The sequence below is a fragment of the Coregonus clupeaformis genome, unplaced genomic scaffold (genome assembly GCF_020615455.1).
Source record: "Coregonus clupeaformis isolate EN_2021a unplaced genomic scaffold, ASM2061545v1 scaf0439, whole genome shotgun sequence".
In the NCBI taxonomy this organism is placed as follows: Eukaryota; Metazoa; Chordata; class Actinopteri; order Salmoniformes; family Salmonidae; genus Coregonus; species Coregonus clupeaformis.
Genome location: NW_025533894.1, coordinates 109,059 through 129,565, shown reverse-complemented (window position 1 = coordinate 129,565; position 20,507 = coordinate 109,059). Strand labels below are relative to the sequence as shown.

General features: G+C 44.4%; 1 protein-coding gene across 23 annotated transcripts in view; it reads left to right on the top strand.

Moving 5' to 3' along the window:
* The window catches only part of LOC121543564 (CUGBP Elav-like family member 2), a 146,086-nt gene that overhangs the window by 70,847 nt on the left and 54,732 nt on the right, over positions 1–20,507 (top strand). For 22 of the 23 annotated variants that reach the window (XM_041853531.2, XM_041853527.2, XM_041853524.2 and 19 more), the window contains one exon: positions 16,924–17,120. In XM_041853531.2, the coding sequence (XP_041709465.1) occupies positions 16,924–17,120 (197 nt within the window). Of the gene's footprint in view, positions 1–1,949; positions 2,024–16,923; positions 17,121–20,507 lie in introns of all 23 variants that reach the window. The other variant, XM_041853535.2, reaches the window with a different exon arrangement.

Sequence of the window (20,507 nt, the reverse complement as noted above, 5' to 3'; positions counted from 1 at the left end):
TGTGCCATTCAGAGGGTGAATGGGCAAGACAAAATATTTAAGTGCCTTTTGACTGGGGTATGGTAGTAGGTGCCAGGTGCACAGATTTGTGTCAAGAACTGCAACACTGCTGGGTGTTCCGTCTACATAACTCACTCAACCATACACCCTTGCAAGTGCCTTTTGAACTGGGGATGGTAGTATGTGTCAAGAACTGCAACGCTGTTGGGTTTTTCACGCTCAATAGTTTCCCGTGTGTATCAAGAATGGTCCACCACCCAAGTCAACATGGGCCAGCATCCTTGTGGAGCGCGTTCGAGACCTTGTAGAGTCCATGCCCCGAAGAATTGAGGCTGTTCTGAGGGCAAAAGGGGGTGCAACTCAATATTAGGAAGGTGTTCTTAATGTTTTGTACAGAGAAAACAAACACTCACTCTGGTCTGTGGTCATATTGATATATAATGAACAAAAATATAAACGCAACATTCAAAAATGTCAAAGATTTTACTGAGTTACAGTTCATATAAGGAAATCAGTCAGTTAAAATCCCCCCCCCCCCAGACGATCCCGCAGGTGAAGAAGTCGGATGTGGAGGTCCTGGGCTGGCGTGCTTACATGTAGTCTGCGGTTGTGAGGCCGGTTCGACGTACTGCCAAATTCTCTAAAACGACGTTGGAGGCGGCTTATGGTAGAGAAATGAACATTCAATTAAATGGCACAGCTCTGGTGGACATTATTGCAGTCAGCATTCCAATTGCACACCCCCTTAAAACTTGAGACATCTGTGGCATTGTGTTGTGTGACAAAACTGCACATTTTAGAGTGGCCTTTTATTGTCCCCAGCACAAGGTGCACCTGTGTACTGATCATGCTGTTTAATCAGCTTCTTGATATCCTACACCTGTCAGGTGGATGGATTTTCTTGGCAAAGGAGAAATGCTCACCAACAGGGAATTTGTGCCAAAAAAATTTTTTGTGGAATTCTTTTTATTTCAGCTCATGAAACATGGGACCAACACTTTACATGAAACGTTTATATTTTTGTTCAGTGTAGTTTCTCCTCTGGCCCTGTGTGCTCTGTAGGTGAGGTTAAAAGCAGAGAGGTAAACACTGTGTCTCAACACTCTGTTTACCCTCTTAGACTGACTGACCAACAAATGGCTTCCTTCCTTCCTGCTGTCTGTTTCACTCCTGTTCTCTGTCCACCTCTAGCCCTCAACCCCCTTTCTCTCGCTACAGTATCTACCATCTCTTGCTTCAATTTAACCCTCTCTCTCTCTCTCTCTATCTCTACCCCTCTCTCGCTCCTCTTCTCTCTGTGTGTCTGTGGAAGTGGTGTTAGCAGTAATGGTGGTTTACTGTCAGCCAAGGTTTCTGCCTGTCCTCCACACAGGAACACCTGCAGCTTTCTCACAGAACAACACACTTACACAACCACAGGGACAGCCGGGGGAGGGAGGTGTGTGCTCGTGTCTGTATGTGTATACTCGTGTGTGTCCGCCCGTGCTTGCCGTATGTGTCAATTCCCCTTTAGTCTTAACACCGTGAGAAACATGGGCCATTTTCAAATCCACAGGCTTTATTGGCATGACAAGAGAAGAAACCTGCTTTGCCAATGTTAATAACGACGATAGCCACTTCATCCATCTATCCTTGGTATAGAGAGAACCTTAGTAGCAGCAGACAGTACTCAGTCTAAACGGCCCAAACCGTTGTTCACAATGGGACATAATTGTGTTGTGAGGGCTACTGAACCCAATAGAATGCAAGGGATCATGTTCAATCAATACAGTTTGTAAACTGGATCCCGACGGTCTTCTCTCTGCGGCTTACATTCCTTACAACACATGCCTGATAATCTATGATTCTGTTTCTCTCTCTCTCCCTCTCTCCCTTCCCTCTCTTTGTCTCCTCTCACCCCCTTTCTCCTCCTCCTCTTTGTCTGTGTTCTCCTCTCCACCTCTCCATAGTTCAGGAGTCACGACCAAGGTGTAGGAAAGTGCACGGGGGTTCTTGTTGAAGCAAGCCACACACAGCAGTCAAGGTGTTAACTGTTATTCTGTCCCCCGCCTACTCTCCTTTTCCCAGTAATACCACTATTATAGACCGCTCCAGATCAGGCATCATCACACACACAAAGGCCCCCTGACCTTGGGATGTAGTGTGAATGGAGTATTAACAGCCCGCTTGTGAACACAGGCACACACACACATTCCAGTAAGAGCACACACACACTCACACACCTTTCCCCAGAAGGCAGCTCTGAACATGTAACTGTTTTTGTATGATGGTACTTGGTTCTGATTATCAGTTATATACTCTATCCATAATAGCACAGTTCTACTTTAGCACTAAGTCTACATGACATAACATCCTAAACAGTACACTACCCTGCAGCCCTCTATCCAACCCCTAAATAGTAGATCAGGGCTAGTAGTGGTAGTTCTACTGTCTCTCTGTTCTCTGTGTCCTCTGCCCTGGTTCCTTGGCCCAGTGTGTGGTGCAGCATTATCCAAATGAGACGTTTTCACCGTCGTTGAGTCAGATGATGAGTTTTGGCAGAGCATTGGCCAGCTACGCCAGGCAATCACAGACATAGCCCCCCCCCCCACACACACACACACTAATTACAAGACACACACACAGGGCCTCTCATCTCTCAACCATGTGAGACATTCGAGAGAGAACAATGGGAGTTGATTATGAAAGAGAGTTAGGGTACTGTAAGTGTACCTATTAAGCCCACCAAAATCTAAGTTTAGACATTTCTAACATATACTGTCTTATTTTCTGTAAGAAAAGTGGAGATAAAATGAAATATGAATCTCTCATGTGAAGTTTTATGGCTTTACCTACAATAATTATGTATATGTGAAGAGTCGGGACTGGGCTTAATGGGTACCCAATGTAAGCCCATGGGTGTTCCAAATAAGCTCACCTCTTAAATAATCTATTTTAATTCATTTCCAAATGTTCAAAACTTACAAACTGGGGGTCCAATTGTATCCACAGAGATCAATGTGGACTTAGGCTTTTGTTCTTGCCTACCTGTACACAGGGGTGTAAAGTACTTAAGTAAAAATACTTAAGTCGTTTTGGGGGGTATATGTACTTTACTTTACTATTAATATGTTTGACAACTTTTACTTTTACTTCAATACATTCCTAAAGAAAATAATGTACCTTTTACTCCATACATTTTCCCTGACACCCAAAAGTACTTGTTACATTTTGAATGCTTAGCAGGACAGAAAAATGGTCCAATTCACACACTTATCAAGAGAACATCCCTGGTCATCCCTACTGCCTCTGATCTGGAGGACTCACTAAACACATGCTTTGTTTGTAAATGATGTCTGAGAATTGGAGCGTGCCCCTGGCTATCAGGTACACACCTGATTCAACTAATCATAGACTTCAATCAAGACATGATTAGTTTAATCAGGTGTGTTATTGCTTGGTTATATAACAAAAACCTGCACCCACACTGGCCCTCTGTGGATAAGAAGCCATGCACGAAGACCATAACAAACATACGTTTTGATGAATTATCTGAAACTTGATTCATATTTGCTGTACTGCTATTCTTGTTCATTAGTTCAACTTGTCTTCCTAAAGCCTGTCTGAAGACTGTTTCAAATCTCCCGCTCTACTGGTGTATTACAAAGGGACAGGTGGTGGACCAAAAAACAGAATCAGCTGGATGAATGAAGAACAACAATATGACAATGCCCCCACCCAAAGGTGCATGAGTAGTTGCCCAATAGTCATCTTCTTGTCCCTCTTTTGTTTGCATTTTTGTCCACCACTTGTAGGTCTTCTTTCCCAGATACCCCTTAACCCTGATCTTATTCTACTCTCTCTGCATTAACGACTTCCTGTCCACTCCAAACGTCTTGGAGAGAGTAGAGGTTTCTAATTGTTCATAATTGTTTCTAATCTTGGTAAATGCACCACGGCTAGATGCATAATATGCATAACTGTAGTTTTTGTGTGTTTGAATCAACTTAAATCTCCAGAAAAAATATATATACAGTACCAGTCAAAAGTTTGGACACACCTACTCTTTCAAGGGTTTTTCATTATTTTTACTATTTTCTACATTGTAGAATTATAGTGAAGACATCAAAACTATGAAATAACACATATGGAATCATGTAGTAACCAAAAAAGTGTTAAATAAATCAAAATATATTTTATTTTTGAGATTCTTCAAAATAGCCACCCTTTGCCTCGATGACAGCTTTGCACACTCTTGGCAGCAGAGGTAACTCTGGGTCTTCCTTTAATGTGGCAGTCCTCATGAGAGCCAGTTTCATCATAGGGCTTGATGTTTTTTGCGACTGCACTTGAAGAAACTTTCAAAGTTCTTGACATTTTCCGGATTGACTGACCATGTCTTAAAGTAATGATGGACTGTCGTTTCTCTTTGCTTATTTGAGCTGTTCTTGCCATAATATGGACTTGGTCTTTTACCAAATAGGGCTATCTTCTGTATACCACCCCTACCTTGTCACAACACAACTAATTGGCTGAAACGCATTAACTTTTAACAAGGCACACCTGTTAATTTTAATGCATTCCAGGTGACTACCTCATGAAGCTGGTTGAGAGAATGCCAAGCGTGTGCAAAGCTGTCATCAAGGCAAAGGGTGGCTACTTTGAAGAATCTCAAATATAACATATATTTTGATTTGTTTTAACACTTTTCTGGTTACTACATGATTCCATATGTGTTATTTCATAGTTTTGATGTCTTCACTATTATTCTACAATGTAGAAAATAGTAAAAATTAAGAAAAACGCTTGAATGAGTAGGTGTGACAGAATAGCGTAGTCTACTCATAAAATAATTGGAAAACAATGGTTTGGCATATAAATATACAGTACACTATAGACTATTATGGAAAGTTAGTATGGATCATATTGAACAATATTTATTTATTGCCATTTACATTGTGTATAGAGGGAGTGCTTTTTGTGCTACTGTACTTTAAGGCCACCTGAGATAGATTACATTTTTGTACATTTAACATTTATGTATAACAATGCAAGGTTCATTTAACAGTAAAATAAGACAAAATGCATTTTAAAATGTAAACTGTGAATGCCTGAAATCTATTATGTTGTTGTAGTTGACCAAGTGATGGTGCTACTGTGTGGCTGTGACAAGCAGGCATGACTGCTAGCATGAAAAACCCATATTTTCAATTGGCAAGAAATAGTAATTAATACCCATGAAATACACTCATGTGCATATATCAGTACATTCATCTCTTAGTTTTACATAAAGTATGATCACTTGTCTGAGAAGGTACTTTCAAAATTTCAAAAGAAAATATGTTTATCTTTGGGTCGCCTCAACACAATTTTCTTTGCATCAATTTTTGTATTTTTTATTTGAACATCTTGAGTATCAAATACAAAATATATAAATGATTCATTTGAATGAATATGACTTTCACCCTTTGAATCCTTTATAAATATGATTTCAAACAGAGGGTTCATGACATGAAGGATTATTTGTCTTATACTGTTCTATGGAGATGGGAGAAGGAAAGACAGGAAAGAAAGGGAGGAAGGGAGAAAGAAAGAGAGACAGAGAGGATTCACACACTGATCCCAAACATGCACAGGGTCAGGTGTGGGTGTGCGGTCAGGTGTGTGAGGTGACACGGTCAGGGTTCAGTGAACCGTCAGCGCCACGTTCACAACCACTCCCTCTGCTCCGGCTGTTCCTATGGTAACAGGGTTTGGGGGAGAGCGCGGGACGGGATGGTGGAGGAGGGAAAAGAGGGAGGAGGTTGTTAGACATTACAGAGTCACTTTGGTGTTGCTGGGATTTGGCCAATCCTGGCTCTGTGGTTTAAACTGCCCTAATTCCTCTAACCTTCTGAGGATTGCAGGCCTGGACCGTAATATCTGTGCATGTAGACTCAAAATCCCCTGCGTCTCCTGACACACATACACACACATATTTATGCTTTAAAAACCAAGCTGTCAAAGTTTGAATGTGCTTAAAGCACCATTCATGTACAAATCATTCAGAGCAGTGAGACAGGAAATAATGAGATAGACTATGAAGCCGTTTGAAACCTATTGAGATGTACTCTTGGAGACCATGAAGGGGTTTATGACAGTTCTATTATGCTGGAACTGTTGGTTGAGTGATTATGTTTCTCAGGTTGGTGATTTCTCAAGGCTGTTGAGTCTGAAGCATACAGGGTGTGTGTGTGTGGGCGACAGCCGACAGCCATGAGCAACACTGAGCACATACTCAGCAACAACTTCTCTTCCCGACACACAGACAGAGTGTACGTGATAATGAGAACTCTGTCTGTGCGTTCCCATAATGTTTCTCTCATACTTGTTTTCCTTTCTTCTTCCAGTCGTGGGAGGTGGTCCTCACTGCATTGCAACGTCTCAATAGACCACAATGCACCACAGAATACCTTTCACTGTTCAACCGCGGCTCCTGAAAGCTTGTTCACATTATATAAGATGCTTTATTGACTTATTTTATTGTTGGATCAGTCCATTAATGGCCTACTTATTAGCCTACATTTGAGTCAAACTAAGCACAAACATTCCCATAGTTGTAGTAGTAGTAGCAGTAGCAGTAGTAGTAGCAGTAGTAATTTGGTCTGTGACTGAGCTGACTGTGGTCCACAGCCCCTGAGGGGAACTGATGTTTCTCACTCTTGTTGTCAACCAGATTAGTTCCCTATGTGGGATGGTTACACCACCTCCGAGCATGTTCCGATGACTAGCGTCTGAGGTGCCTACATGGGAGAACTCCATGGTCCAGGAGAGGAATGGAGGTGCGTGTGTTGGAGAGATGTTTGATTGATGTGGGTGGGTGTGTCGGTCTGTGTGTACGTGTGTGTGTGTGTGTGTGTGTGTGTGTGTGTGTGTGTGTGTGTTCAAGTGGAAACGAAAACAGAGGGAAAGAACAGCACGGGGACCAGAGCAACCTTCCCCAAAACTCATCCATCCTAAACCACAGTGGGGGGCTGTGTGTGTGTGTGTGTGTGTGTGTTAGCGACTATGAGAGGCCATGCTGTGCTCAAAGCTGTGCTTACTGCTAGCCCCACTCATCTGCATCCATCTCTCGCTCTGTCTCTTTCTCTCTCGCTCTGTCTCTCTCTCTGCCTGTTTCTATCTCTCCCATGGGCGTCTGCCTCACTCCTCCCTGCATTGATGAGACTGAGACTGATTCCCTCCTACTGTGTACAGGATACAATAGGAATAATTAGGAACTAGAGCCAAGGTTTTTCCTAGTCAGCTCAAACTCATACAACTATATTACATAGGGAGAGAAGGTTATTGGTGGCCTTTCCTCCTGAAAAAAGTTCTCAAGACAGCACTTGATGTTGTTGTTATTGGTAAACACATCCTCATATAGAATGTTAGCTTTGTATATGCTACCTGCAGCCAATAACATACTGATCTACGCTACCGGTCAAAAGTTTTAGAACACATACTCATTCAAGGGTTTTTCTCTCTTTCTTTTTGCAATTTTCTACATTGTAGAATAATAGTGAAGAAATCAAAACGATGAAATAACACATATGGAATCATGTCGTAACCAAAAATGTGTTAAACAAATCAGAATATATTTTATATTTGAAATTCTTCAAATAGCCACCCTTTGCCTTGAAGACAGCTTTAGTAGCCACCCTTTGCCTTGAAGACAGCGGTAGTGTATATCCCTAATGGAACAGATCTGAGGTGTGAATAGCATTAATGTTAATGTGTTTCTCGCTTATCGATGCTTCACTGGTTCAGAGCCAGCTCAGCTATCTTCCTGCCACTGTCTGGTACTGCTGGGAAAGTTGAACTTTCTCTCTTGTGTTAAACCCCTAGTGCAGTTGAGATGGAGACAAACACACACTCTCACACACAACCAAATAGCTCAGCTGCTCTACTTTATGGAGAGGGGGGAAAGTCTCACAATGTTCCCTGCCAAGGAATGCACACACACACACACCTTGGCTAAGACTGTAGATCACCCCTCAGTCACGGCCCTGTGCTGCAGGGAGACTGGAGTGATGGAAGCAATAGTTATGCCATTAAGGCAGACAATTGGCTCAAATTGAGAGGGAGAGGCTATGGCAGGAGTGGATCCACTCAATGACTTCATCAGTGCCCCAGGACACACTCATGCTGTTTCAGGCTCACACACTGACTGCAATAACACCTTGTCAGCCAGGGCTGCAGAGGTGAAGGGGAGAGACGCTCATTCCTTTATTTTAATTTAATTTTTTTAATGTCATTTAGCAGACGCTCTTATCCAGAGCGACTTACATGAGCAATTAGGGTTAAGTGCCTTGCTTAAGGGCACATCGACAGATTTTTTTTTTCTTCACCTAGTCGGCTCGGAGATTAGAACCAGCAACCTTTTGGTTAGTGGCACAACGCTCTTACCCACTAAGCTACCTGCCGCCTTTATACTGAACAGGGTCACTTTCTCATAGCCATCACCAACCCACAGAGACCAAAGACCTACACAGTCACTTATAACAGATTATCAAGCCTTATGAGCATTCATAGAGCCGTATTTCTGTGCATGGCTGTGTAATGTCATGTTGGCAGTGGGGGCTGTGATGGGCAGGGTGAATGGTTCAAAGGGGCATTGTGCCTCATCCCTATAGACCCATTCTCTCTCCTAGGCCTCGAACATCCGCACAACAATGAGGGAATGTCTCTGTCTCTCTCTCTCTCTCTCACTCACTCACACACACACACACACACATCACACAAACAGGCCTTTTACACAGAGTGTGTTAGTGGTTTGTTGTGTGCTTCCTGGGGTGTCTAGGGATGGATATACTGCAGGTATCATGGCTGTGCTGTGTGCCAGGGGAGCCGTTCATCTCCCGTTTTTAAATGTCTAATGTTCAAGCAACGCTCTGCTTTATGAGTGTGAACGTTGGCGTAACACTTGGTGTTCATTGGGGCCGTAACTCCTGCCTGGTCCCCTCGGCGCTCTGGCTGGGATTTATCGTCCAGCTTACAGTGGAGTGATTGCCGCGGGGACCGTTAGCACTCGTTCCCTCGTTCTCTGGCTTGGTCATTTATTTGACATGTCCTTTAAGTCCTTTAAAGAATGGGGCGTTTCTGCCGAACGCCTGGGCTCTTTCTGCAAGAGATGGATATGCCGTGTTCAAAGGTCTGTATGTTTTCTCTCTCTCTCTCCCTCGTTCTCTTTTTTTATTCCTTCCTTCTCTCTTCTTCTCTCTTTTTATTCCTTCCCTCCTTCCTTCTCTCTTCTTCTCTTTTTTTATTCCTTCCCTCCTTCCTTCTCTCTTCTCTTTTTTTATTCCTTCCCTCCTTCCTTCTCTCTTCTTCTCTCTTTTTATTCCTTCCCTCCTTCCTTCTCTCTTCTCTTTTTTTATTCCTTCCCTCCTTCCTTCTCTCTTCTTCTCTCTTTTTATTCCTTCCCTCCTTCCTTCTCTCTTCTTCTCTCTTTTATTCCTTCCCTCCTTCCTTCTCTCTTCTTCTCTCTTTTTTATTCCTTCCCTCCTTCCTTCTCTCTTCTCTTTTTTATTCCTTCCCTCCTTCCTTCTCTCTTCTTCTCTCTTTTTATTCCTTCCCTCCTTCCTTCTCTCTTCTCTTTTTTTATTCCTTCCTCCTTCCTTCTCTCTTCTTCTCTCTTTTTTATTCCTTCCTTCTCTCTTCTTCTCTCTTTTTATTCCTTCCCTCCTTCCTTCTCTCTTCTTCTCTCTTTTTATTCCTTCCCTCCTTCCTTCTCTCTTCTTCTCTCTTTTTATTCCTTCCTTCTCTCTTCTTCTCTCTTTTTATTCCTTCCCTCCTTCCTTCTCTCTTCTTCTCTTTTTTTATTCCTTCCCTCCTTCCTTCTCTCTTCTTCTCTTTTTTTATTCCTTCCCTCCTTCCTTCTCTCTTCTTCTCTCTTTTTATTCCTTCCCTCCTTCCTTCTCTCTTCTCTTTTTTTATTCCTTCCCTCCTTCCTTCTCTCTTCTTCTCTCTTTTTATTCCTTCCCTCCTTCCTTCTCTCTTCTTCTCTCTTTTTTATTCCTTCCCTCCTTCCTTCTCTCTTTTTATTCCTTCCCTCCTTCCTTCTCTCTTCTTCTCTCTTTTTATTCCTTCCCTCCTTCCTTCTCTTCTTCTCTTTTTTTATTCCTTCCCTCCTCCCTTCTCTCTTCTTCTCTTTTTTATTCCTTCCCTCCTTCCTTCTCTCTTCTTCTCTCTTTTTATTCCTTCCCTCCTTCCTTCTCTCTTCTTCTCTCTTTTTATTCCTTCCCTCCTTCCTTCTCTCTTCTTCTCTCTTTTTATTCCTTCCCTCCTTCCTTCTCTCTTCTCTTTTTTTATTCCTTCCCTCCTTCCTTCTCTCTTCTTCTCTCTTTTTATTCCTTCCCTCCTTCCTTCTCTCTTCTCTTTTTTTATTCCTTCCCTCCTTCCTTCTCTCTTCTTCTCTCTTTTTATTCCTTCCTTCTCTCTTCTTCTCTCTTTTTATTCCTTCCCTCCTTCCTTCTCTCTTCTTCTCTCTTTTTATTCCTTCCCTCCTTCCTTCTCTCTTCTTCTCTCTTTTTATTCCTTCCTTCTCTCTTCTTCTCTCTTTTTTATTCCTTCCCTCCTTCCTTCTCTCTTCTTCTCTTTTTTTTATTCCTTCCCTCCTTCCTTCTCTCTTCTTCTCTTTTTTTATTCCTTCCCTCCTTCCTTCTCTCTTCTTCTCTCTTTTTATTCCTTCCCTCCTTCCTTCTCTCTTCTCTTTTTTTATTCCTTCCCTCCTTCCTTCTCTCTTCTTCTCTCTTTTTATTCCTTCCCTCCTTCCTTCTCTCTTCTTCTCTCTTTTTATTCCTTCCCTCCTTCCTTCTCTCTTTTTATTCCTTCCCTCCTTCCTTCTCTCTTCTTCTCTCTTTTTATTCCTTCCCTCCTTCCTTCTCTTCTTCTCTTTTTTATTCCTTCCTCCTCCCTTCTCTCTTCTTCTCTTTTTTATTCCTTCCCTCCTTCCTTCTCTCTTCTTCTCTCTTTTTATTCCTTCCCTCCTTCCTTCTCTCTTCTTCTCTCTTTTTATTCCTTCCCTCCTTCCTTCTCTCTTCTTCTCTCTTTTTATTCCTTCCCTCCTTCCTTCTCTCTTCTTCTCTCTTTTTATTCCTTCCCTCCTTCCTTCTCTCTTCTTCTCTCTTTTTATTCCTTTCCTCCTTCCTTCTCTCTTCTTCTCTCTTTTTATTACTTCCCTCCTTCCTTCTCTCTTCTTCTCTCTTTTTATTCCCTCCCTCCCTCTTTTCCTCCCTCTCTCCCTGAGCTTTATAGAGTGGTATTACGGCTGTCAGCTAGCCAAGCATGGGATTTGGGCTTGTTTTGTTTCTGCCTCTTAAGATAATGCTTTCTCTCCTTTCTCCTGTGGAGAATAACAAAAGTGAAACAAGAGCAATAAAGCATCGACTTAAGCTTGTTTAGTTTGGGTTTTTACTCTCGTTCCGTGGCACCGCAGGCTGAGGTGCAGACTGAGACTGTGTATGTGCCGGTACTCTCTAGACCTATTCATGCAGTTCGCCCTGGGATCAATGGCAACTGTGCTGATTGTTCGATGCTGGGGGACGTTTTAGAGAAATCGTTAAGATGTAAAACAAGCCATTGTGATCCCAGATTGTCCCCGTCAGGGAGTGGTGTGTGTGTGTGCGTGTGCGTGTTTGTGTGCGGAGTCGCAAACACCATTTATCTTCTGAAGGCCACTGAGGGATTACAACTGAGGGTGGTTGATTTTCTCTTTTAAAAAGCGTACCAAGTTTTTATTTGACACACACAATTGAATGTGATTCGTGACAACATCGATTACTTGAGCAGAGAGAAAGAAGCAGAAAAATGAAACATTAGAGACTTAAAAACATGAACTGACTTAACTGTGTGACGGTACCATGTCATGTAGTGTAGTGTGTTGTAATGTAGTCCAGTCCGTCAGCACTCAGCAGTCTAAATCCCTTCTACAGAATGAGCCAGACCTGCATTAACACCACACATTCCCTCTGCTCATCACTACACACACACACACACACACACACACACACACACACACACACACACACACACACACATTTGTTTCACTATCCTTGTGGGGACCAAACAATTGGTTCCCATTCAAAGTCCTATTTCCCCTAACCTTAACTCCTAATTCTAACCCTAACCCTAATTGTAACCCTAAACCTAACCCTTGAGCCTAAAAAAAAATTTTCCTTGTGGGGACTGGCGAAATGTCCCCACTTGTCTGAATTGTCCTTGTTTTAATATTCCTTGTGAGGACTTCTGGTCCCCACAAGGATAGTAAAACCAAAAAACACACACAGACATTCCCTGGTGTTACTGTCCCCTTTTATCTTGTACTTTTATAATGGAGTGCAAGGCCTACTTGCTCAGAGAAGCAATACCAGGGAATGTGTTTTCTTGAAATCATGTTATGTGGAATAAATAATGTATAGTTGAAGTCGGAAGTTTACATACACCTTAGCCAAATACATTTAAACTCAGTTTTTCACAATTCTTGACATTTAATCCTAGTAAAAATGCCCTGTCTTTTAGTCAGTTAGGATCACCACTTTATTTTAAGAATGTGAATTGTCAGAATAATAGAGATAATTATTTTATTTCTTTCATCACATTCCCAGTGGGTCAGAAGTTTACATACACTCAATTAGTATTTGGTAGCATTGCCTTTAAATTGTTTAACTTGGGTCAAACGTTTCGGGTAGCCTTCCACAAGCTTCCCACAATAAATTGAGTGAATTTTGGCCCATTCCTCCTGACAGAGCTGGTGTAACTGAGTCAGGATTGTAGGCCTCCTTGCTCGCACTAGCTTTTTCAGTTCTGCCCACAAATGTTCTATAGGATTGAGGTCAGGGCTTTGTGATGGCCACTCCAATACCTTGACTTTGTTGTCCTTAAGCCATTTTGCCACAACTTTTGAAGTATGCTTGGGGTCATTTGCGACCAAGCTTTAACTTCCTGACTGATGTCTTGAGATGTTGCTTCAATATATCCACACAATTTTCCTTCCTCACGATGCCATCTATTTTGTGAAGTGCACCAGTCCCTCATGCAGCAAAGCACCCCCACAGCATGATGCTGCCACCCCCCGTGCTTCACGGTTGGGATGGTGTTCTTCGGCTTGCAAGCAGCACCCTTTTTCCTCCAAACATAACGATGGTCATTATGGCCAAACAGTTAAATTTTTGTTTCATCAGACCAGAGGACATTTCTCCAAAAGGTATGATATTTGTCCCCATGTGCAGTTGCAAACCGTAGTCTGGCTTTTTTATGGTGGTTTTGGAGCAATGGCTTCTTCCTTGCTGAGCGGCCTTTCAGGTTATGTCGATATAGCACTCGTTTTACTGTGGATATAGATACTTTTGTACCTGTTTCCTCCAGCATCTTCACAAGGTCCTTTGCTGTTGTTCTGGGATTGATTTGCACTTTTTGCACCAAAGTACGTTAATCTCTAGGAGACAGAATGCGTCTCCTTCCTGAGTGGTATGACGGCTGCGTGGTGTTTATACTTGCGTACTAGTGTTTGTACAGATGAACGTGGTACCTTCAGGCATTTGGAAATTGCTCCCAAGGATGAACCAGACTTGTGGAGGTCTACAATTTGTTTTCTGAGGTCTTGGCTGATTTCTTTTGATTTTCCCATGATGTCAAGCAAAGAGGCACTGAGTTTGAAGGTAGGCCTTGAAATACATCCACAGGTACACCTCCAATTGACTCAAATGATGTCATGGCTTTAGAAGCTTCTGATAGGCTAATTAATTTTCTGGAATTTTCCAAGCTGTTTAAAGACACAGTCAACTTAGTGTATGTAAACTTCTGACCCACTGGAATTGTGAAACAGTGAAATAATCTGTCTGTAAACAATTGTTGGAAAAATTACTTGTGTCATGCACAAAGTAGATGTCCTAACCGACTTGCCAAAACTATAGTTTGTTAACAAGAAATTTGTGGAGTGGTTGAAAAACGAATTTTAATGACTCCAACCTAAGTGTATGTAAACGTACGACTTCAACTGTATGTATGGAAGCTCCCTGTCACGATCGTCTACGAAATGAGTGGACCAAGGCGCAGCGTGCGATATGAACATGACTTTAATTGGTAAAGTACACGAAACAAAACAAAACACGATCGTAAAGTCCACAGTGACAATGACTGACAAGGAACAAAAACCCACAACACTAAGGTGAACACTGACAGTTTAAATATGGCTCCCAATCAGAGATAACGAGCCGACAGCTGACACTCGTTACCACTGATTGGGAGTCACACGACCAAACAAGGAAACACCAACTAATCCCCAAACACAACAAAAATGAACACACCCTGGCTCAACATACAAAGTCCCGGAGCCAGAGCGTGACAGTACCCCCCCCTAAAGGCGCGGACTGCGACCGCGCCTCAAAAACCCCAAACAGGGGAGGGCTGGGTGGGCATTACTCCTCGGAGGCGGCTCCGGCTCCGGGCTTGACCACCACCCTTCTTCAATCCCCCCGTAGCGCCCCCGGTCCGATCTGACCCAGCTGGTAGGATCTGGACTGACGACGCGCACCCCTGGCTTGGCGCGTGAGGCAGGAACGGACCGGACCTGGCCGACGATACGCACCCTAGGCTTGATGCGTGGATTCGGAACGGGCCTCACCAGGCTGACGACTCGCATTCCTGGCTTGGTGCGAGTAGCAGGAATGGGCTGGATCAGGCTGACGGCTCGCACCCTTGGCTTGGTGCGAGTAGCAGGGACGAGCTGAACCAGGCTGACGACTCGCACCCTTGGCTTGGTGCGAGTAGCAGGAACGGGCTGGACCAGGCCGACGACTCGCACCCCTGGCTTGGTGCGAGTAGCAGGAACGAGCTGAACCAGGCTGACGACTCGCACCCTTGGCTTGGTGCGAGTAGCAGGAACGGGCTGGACCAGGCTGACGACTCGCACCCTTGGCTTGGTGCGAGTAGCAGGAACAGGCTGGACCAGGCCGACGACTCGTACCCCTGGCTTTGTGCGTGGAGCAGGAACAGGCCGGGCTGGGCTGGCGACGCACACCGTAGGCTTTGTGCGTGGAGCAGGAACAGGCCGGGCTGGGCTGGCGACGCACACCGTAGGCTTTGTGCGTGGAGCAGGAACAGGCCGGGCTGGGCTGGCGACGCACACCGTAGGCTTTGTGCGTAGAGCAGGGACAGGCCGGGCTGGGCTGGCAACGCACCCCGTAGGCTTTGTGCGTGGAGCAGGAACAGGCCGGGCTGGGCTGGCGACGCACCCCGTAGGCTTTGTGCGAGAGGCAGGAACAGGCCGGACCGGGCTGGAGACGCGCACCGTCCATTTGGTGCGAGGGGCCGTAACAGGCCGGACCGTACTGGGGACACACACCACTGGCTCTACTCCGGGAACTGGAACGGGCCGGACCGGACTGGTAACACACCCCAGTACCTCTCGCCGTGCCTCTAAACCTCCTTTCCCTACTTTTGACCAGTGGCCCCCGTAACCTGGTGGCCTTTTGAATTCGCCCCTTCTCTGCCTCCGTCAGCCCCGTCGTCCATGCCCTGTGCCCCCCCCTAAAAAATTCTTGGGGGTGCCTCTCGTCCCTCCGACGCTGCTCCCACATCCAGGCTGCCGATTCCTGGACACGCTGCTTGGTCCTTTGATGGTGGGTTTTTCTGTCACGATCGTCTACGAAATGAGTGGACCAAGGCGCAGCGTGCGATACGAACATGACTTTAATTGGTAAAGTACACGAAACAAAACAAAACACGATCGTAAAGTCCACAGTGACAATGACTGACAAGGAACAAAAACCCACAACACTAAGGTGAACACTGACAGTTTAAATATGGCTCCCAATCAGAGATAACGAGCCGACAGCTGACACTCGTTACCACTGATTGGGAGTCACACGACCAAACAAGGAAACACCAACTAATCCCCAAACACAACAAAAATGAACACACCCTGGCTCAACATACAAAGTCCCGGAGCCAGAGCGTGACACTCCCCTTACTAGGGATTGTGCTGTTTATCATTTTGAGCTGAACAAAGAGGTGTAATGGGTTCGCACCCAAAAATATGTTGCATAAAGCTTACTTCATTATTAGATTTTTTTTTTTTTTTTTACTGCATCAGGGATAGCATACACAGACGTTTCGGCTTCACAGCCTTCTTCAGTGTGTAGGTACACTTTTATTTAATTCAAAACAACATTTGTAAAGAACAACAGATGAGTGGCAGATGCTTCTAATCAGGGATGCTACTCATATGTCAATCAGGGACATGGCCCCTCTGGTCTACCTGTATACAAATGAGTCACAAAAAGATACAGAATTATAGGGTATGGGAGTGGGCACGATGGGCAACTCACAAATCAATCGCCGCAGGTGTCCGTTCACCTAAATACATCACATCAATTAATGAGATAGCCCACCACAAAGGACATTAGGCAAAGCCGTTCATAAATATGTGGAGCCAACTCATAAACGATATGCAAAATCTGATCTGGACAGTGTTCTTGTATAACAGTCTAAATGTAGCTTATAGGAAGGAGGTGAAATCTAATTATTCATTTAAACCGTGTGGAGATACAGAATTGTATTGATATATTCACATGGCTTCTCTTTGAAGTGGGTGAACTTTTTATGATTTTGTTTTATGAAGTGTCTCGCAACTGGCAAGGTGATATCTTGACGTCTAATAGTGGATTTATGTTCTCCAAGACGTACTTTCAAGGCGCGGGATGTATTTATTTACTTATTTACTTATTTTTCTGCTGAACATAACCTGAACATTACAGGCTACACAGTGAACCCAGCCTTGAGCCAGCTGCTACCCCAGTGGACCTCTCCTTCCCATCTTCCTGAGAATGTCAATACTGTGTACTTCCACATCTTCCATGTTATGTCAGATGTAGCTTCTATGATCTGTTATGTAACCTAGCGCCCCCTGTTGTCTCTTTTCAGTAACGGCACGGCCGGGAAGATGAACGGGGCATTGGAGCATTCGGACCAGCCTGACCCAGACGCCATCAAGATGTTCGTGGGCCAGATCCCTCGCTCCTGGTCAGAGAAGGAACTGAAGGAGCTGTTTGAGCCCTACGGGGCTGTCTATCAGATCAACATCCTCCGAGACCGCAGCCAGAACCCTCCACAGAGCAAAGGTATGGTGGAGAGACGGTCGTACACACACACATACACACACACACACACACACACACACACACACACACACACACACAACAGCCAAACAAAGATAAGATGGAGAATCACTCACTCACTCACAGCTTATGGAATCCTCCACAGAGCAAATGCAAGGAATAAACATAAAGGCATACTGTACAGTACACCAGGATAAATGCCATCAATGCCAGCCTGATATTTCTCTGAAACTGTGTCTTTAACACAAACACAATTGATATCTACATTTTCATCTCATCCACCTTTTCCTGATGAACTTGTCAAGTCAGAGAAAACAAGAGGCAGCAGCAATGAGACAATGCTGCTGCCACATTAGCAGACACACATCAAACTCAGAGAGAGACCACAGAATGCACCGTGATGACAGGCAGCATGAGGAGACAGTGGAGTAGGCAGACGGAAGATGTATGGGGGACAGGGAGACGTAGAGAGAGGGGATTTCGGTAAAGGCCGCTGCAGACACCCCTGTTTATGTCATATGTTATTTATCTTCACTAAATTAGGAAGAATGGAAAAGAGGCAGCAAGAGATTTCCCTCCCATCCCCACAGCATCTCTCTGTTTTGCTCTCTTTTCCCTCCTCTCTTTCTCCATCCCTCTCTCTCTTTCTGAGTCACAAGCTCCCACAAGCCTTAACATAGTAATTCACCAGTCTACCAAGAGGAGACAGGGACACACCTAAATAAAATCATTCGGCCTAAGCTCACTGTCATGTGCTGTGTTCTTATCTTGTGTGTGCATGCTTGTGTGTGTGTGTGTCTCTCTCTCTCTCTCTCTTTCTCCCTCTCCATCTCTCCGCAGCTCTGTGGATGACTCTTTTCTCTTTTTGTCTCCATAGGAGATGAGGCCAATAAACTGCTCTCTTCAACCTCTCCTCTCTTCTTCCATTGTGTCTTTCTCTGTCGCTAAGCCCTTGAGTTGTTCTGATTTCTCTGCTTGATGAGTCAAAGTGTGGGAGAGTGTCACTCATAGACACTTTACTTTAAGGAGGGAAAACAGCCTCTCCTCTCTTCCTTGAGACTGTAAACACTCTCAACAATCTCTCCATCTCTCGCTCTCTCTCTTTCTCTGGCCTGTAAAATGGAGGATTGGATTGAACAGGAAATTGACTGTTTGATAGTGCTCTGACTAGGCTTGTATATTCCCAGGCTTTAGGCGCTGTTGTTTTCTTGTCGTTAAGTAAGCGCACTCTAGCGCGGCATGGCCTTGTCAGAGCCCTCTCACTCAGTGGAGCCGCAATGGCCCCTCTCGACTCCACAGTTGCACTGGAGCTTATTCTCATTTCATTGGTGTCAAGGAAACTGTGCCCCTTTCCCCCCGGTCTGTTTAGCTTAAATTAATGACCATATTTTCAGAGTGGTCTCAGTTAGACGGTTGAGTGAGTGTGCTCCGTCGCCCTTGGCGATCCAGAGGCGGGGTCAGCGGCTCTCTCTCTCTCTTGACTATTACTAGAGTAATTTGGATTTGTGAAGTGGAGTTTATTTTAATTTTATTTTCTCTCCTTCTCTCTCTCTCCATTCCTCTCTAATCCATTGATGGTAGATATACATTTTTGAGTTGATATACACATTCCTCCATACACATACTGTTATTGATGCTTATAGTAAATATTTTCTTAAATTCTTCATGCACAATTAATACGTTTTACACCAGTGGGTTCGTAGACTGTGTTTCCCATCTGAGTGGTCTGGTTGTCTTTTAGATGGTTATTCTGCAGGAAGGGCAGCTGCTAGTTGAGTTGAGTCTGGTCCCAGGCCTGGACTATCTGATGGATGGTGTGTATCTGTGTGAACGCTGGCCAGTGCAGTCTGGACAGTTTAGTTTGGCTGCTGTTGCTTTAATGTGTTAAGAGTCAATAAACAGATGAGTGGAGAGAGCGAGAGAGAATTTGATTTAGCACTGAGAGAGGGGCGAGAGGGGGATGAGAGAGGGAGGAGAGGAGAGAGGCCCAGAGGGGTAAACAAAGACGGTCCTCCTCTCTCTCAAACAGTTTGCATCCCAGGTTTGTTTGCATCTGTTGTCTAGCCGGGTGTGTACAGCACAGTTTTGTGTGTGTGTGTGTGTGTGTGTGTGTGTGTGTGTGTGTGTGTGTGTTGGCAGGGGACATACTATGTCATTAATCTTAATGATCCCGCCTGTCCTCATGGGTACGGAGGCACAGCATGCACACATGCGCGCGTGCGCACACACACACACACACACACACAATGGGTTTAATGTCTTCATTAGCAAGTTGTATATACTACACAATTCTCCAGACATGGTGTCTGAAAGAACGACAACTCATATCAGCACACCACACACACACACACACACACACACACACACACACACACACACACACACACACACACACACACACACACACACACAATGGGTTTAATGTCTTCATTAGCAAGTTGTATATACTACACAATTCTCCAGACATGGTGTCTGAAAGAACGACAACTCATATCAGCAACACACACACACACACACACACACACACACACACACACACACACACTGAAATATAATAATAGCTCACAGTATCTGTTTCTCCATCACCACTCTCATTATACATCCCCTCTGGGGTTTCCCACTGTAGTATCCAGGGGCATCCATCTCTCCAATGGCACACATTCACTGTTACAATTCTAATTCAACCGCATTCTCCCACAACGCTGAGGTAACGCTCGGCAAACGCTTTGCCTCCAACACAATTATCTCCTCTAATGGATTCAGTAGAGACCGGGCCGACCTGAGTCGGAACACTGATTTATTTCATTCTTTCCTAAAGCAGCACAGCCAATTAGATTGCCATAACAAGACATTCGCTTTGTTAGCAGTCTACCCAAGTCCAATTAATGAGCGACTGCAGGTGGATTTTATAATGGGGGGCTGGAGGATTGGAGGGTGAGACGTGTGTGTGTGTGTGTGTGTGTGTGTGTTTGAGAGTGCGTGAATTGGCATGCCTCAGTGGTGAAGCTAGTTGCCTGGATAGGAGAGCAGTGCAGTGCTGGAAGCCTACTCTGTGTGTGTTCGGGGTTAGCCAGGGAACAGCGTTTTGAGGATTTAATTTGAAGCTATTTCTCCACAGATAGTTGTGGTGGATTTGTAAAGTGTAAAGTGCTGTGTGTCCTAATCTTGTCTGAAGGTACAGTGGATATGAAGAGATATTGCCAGTCAAAGATCCAATCTTCTCAACACAGGCCACTATGGCTGATTATACCTCCCAACCCCCTTGTCTCACTCTCTCCCCCCTCTATCAATCCACTCCTCGCTTTATCGAGTATTCTCTCTCTCTCTCTCTCTCTGTCTACTATGATGGTGTGGACCTGTGGTTGTGGATGTTGTTATTGACAGTGTGAG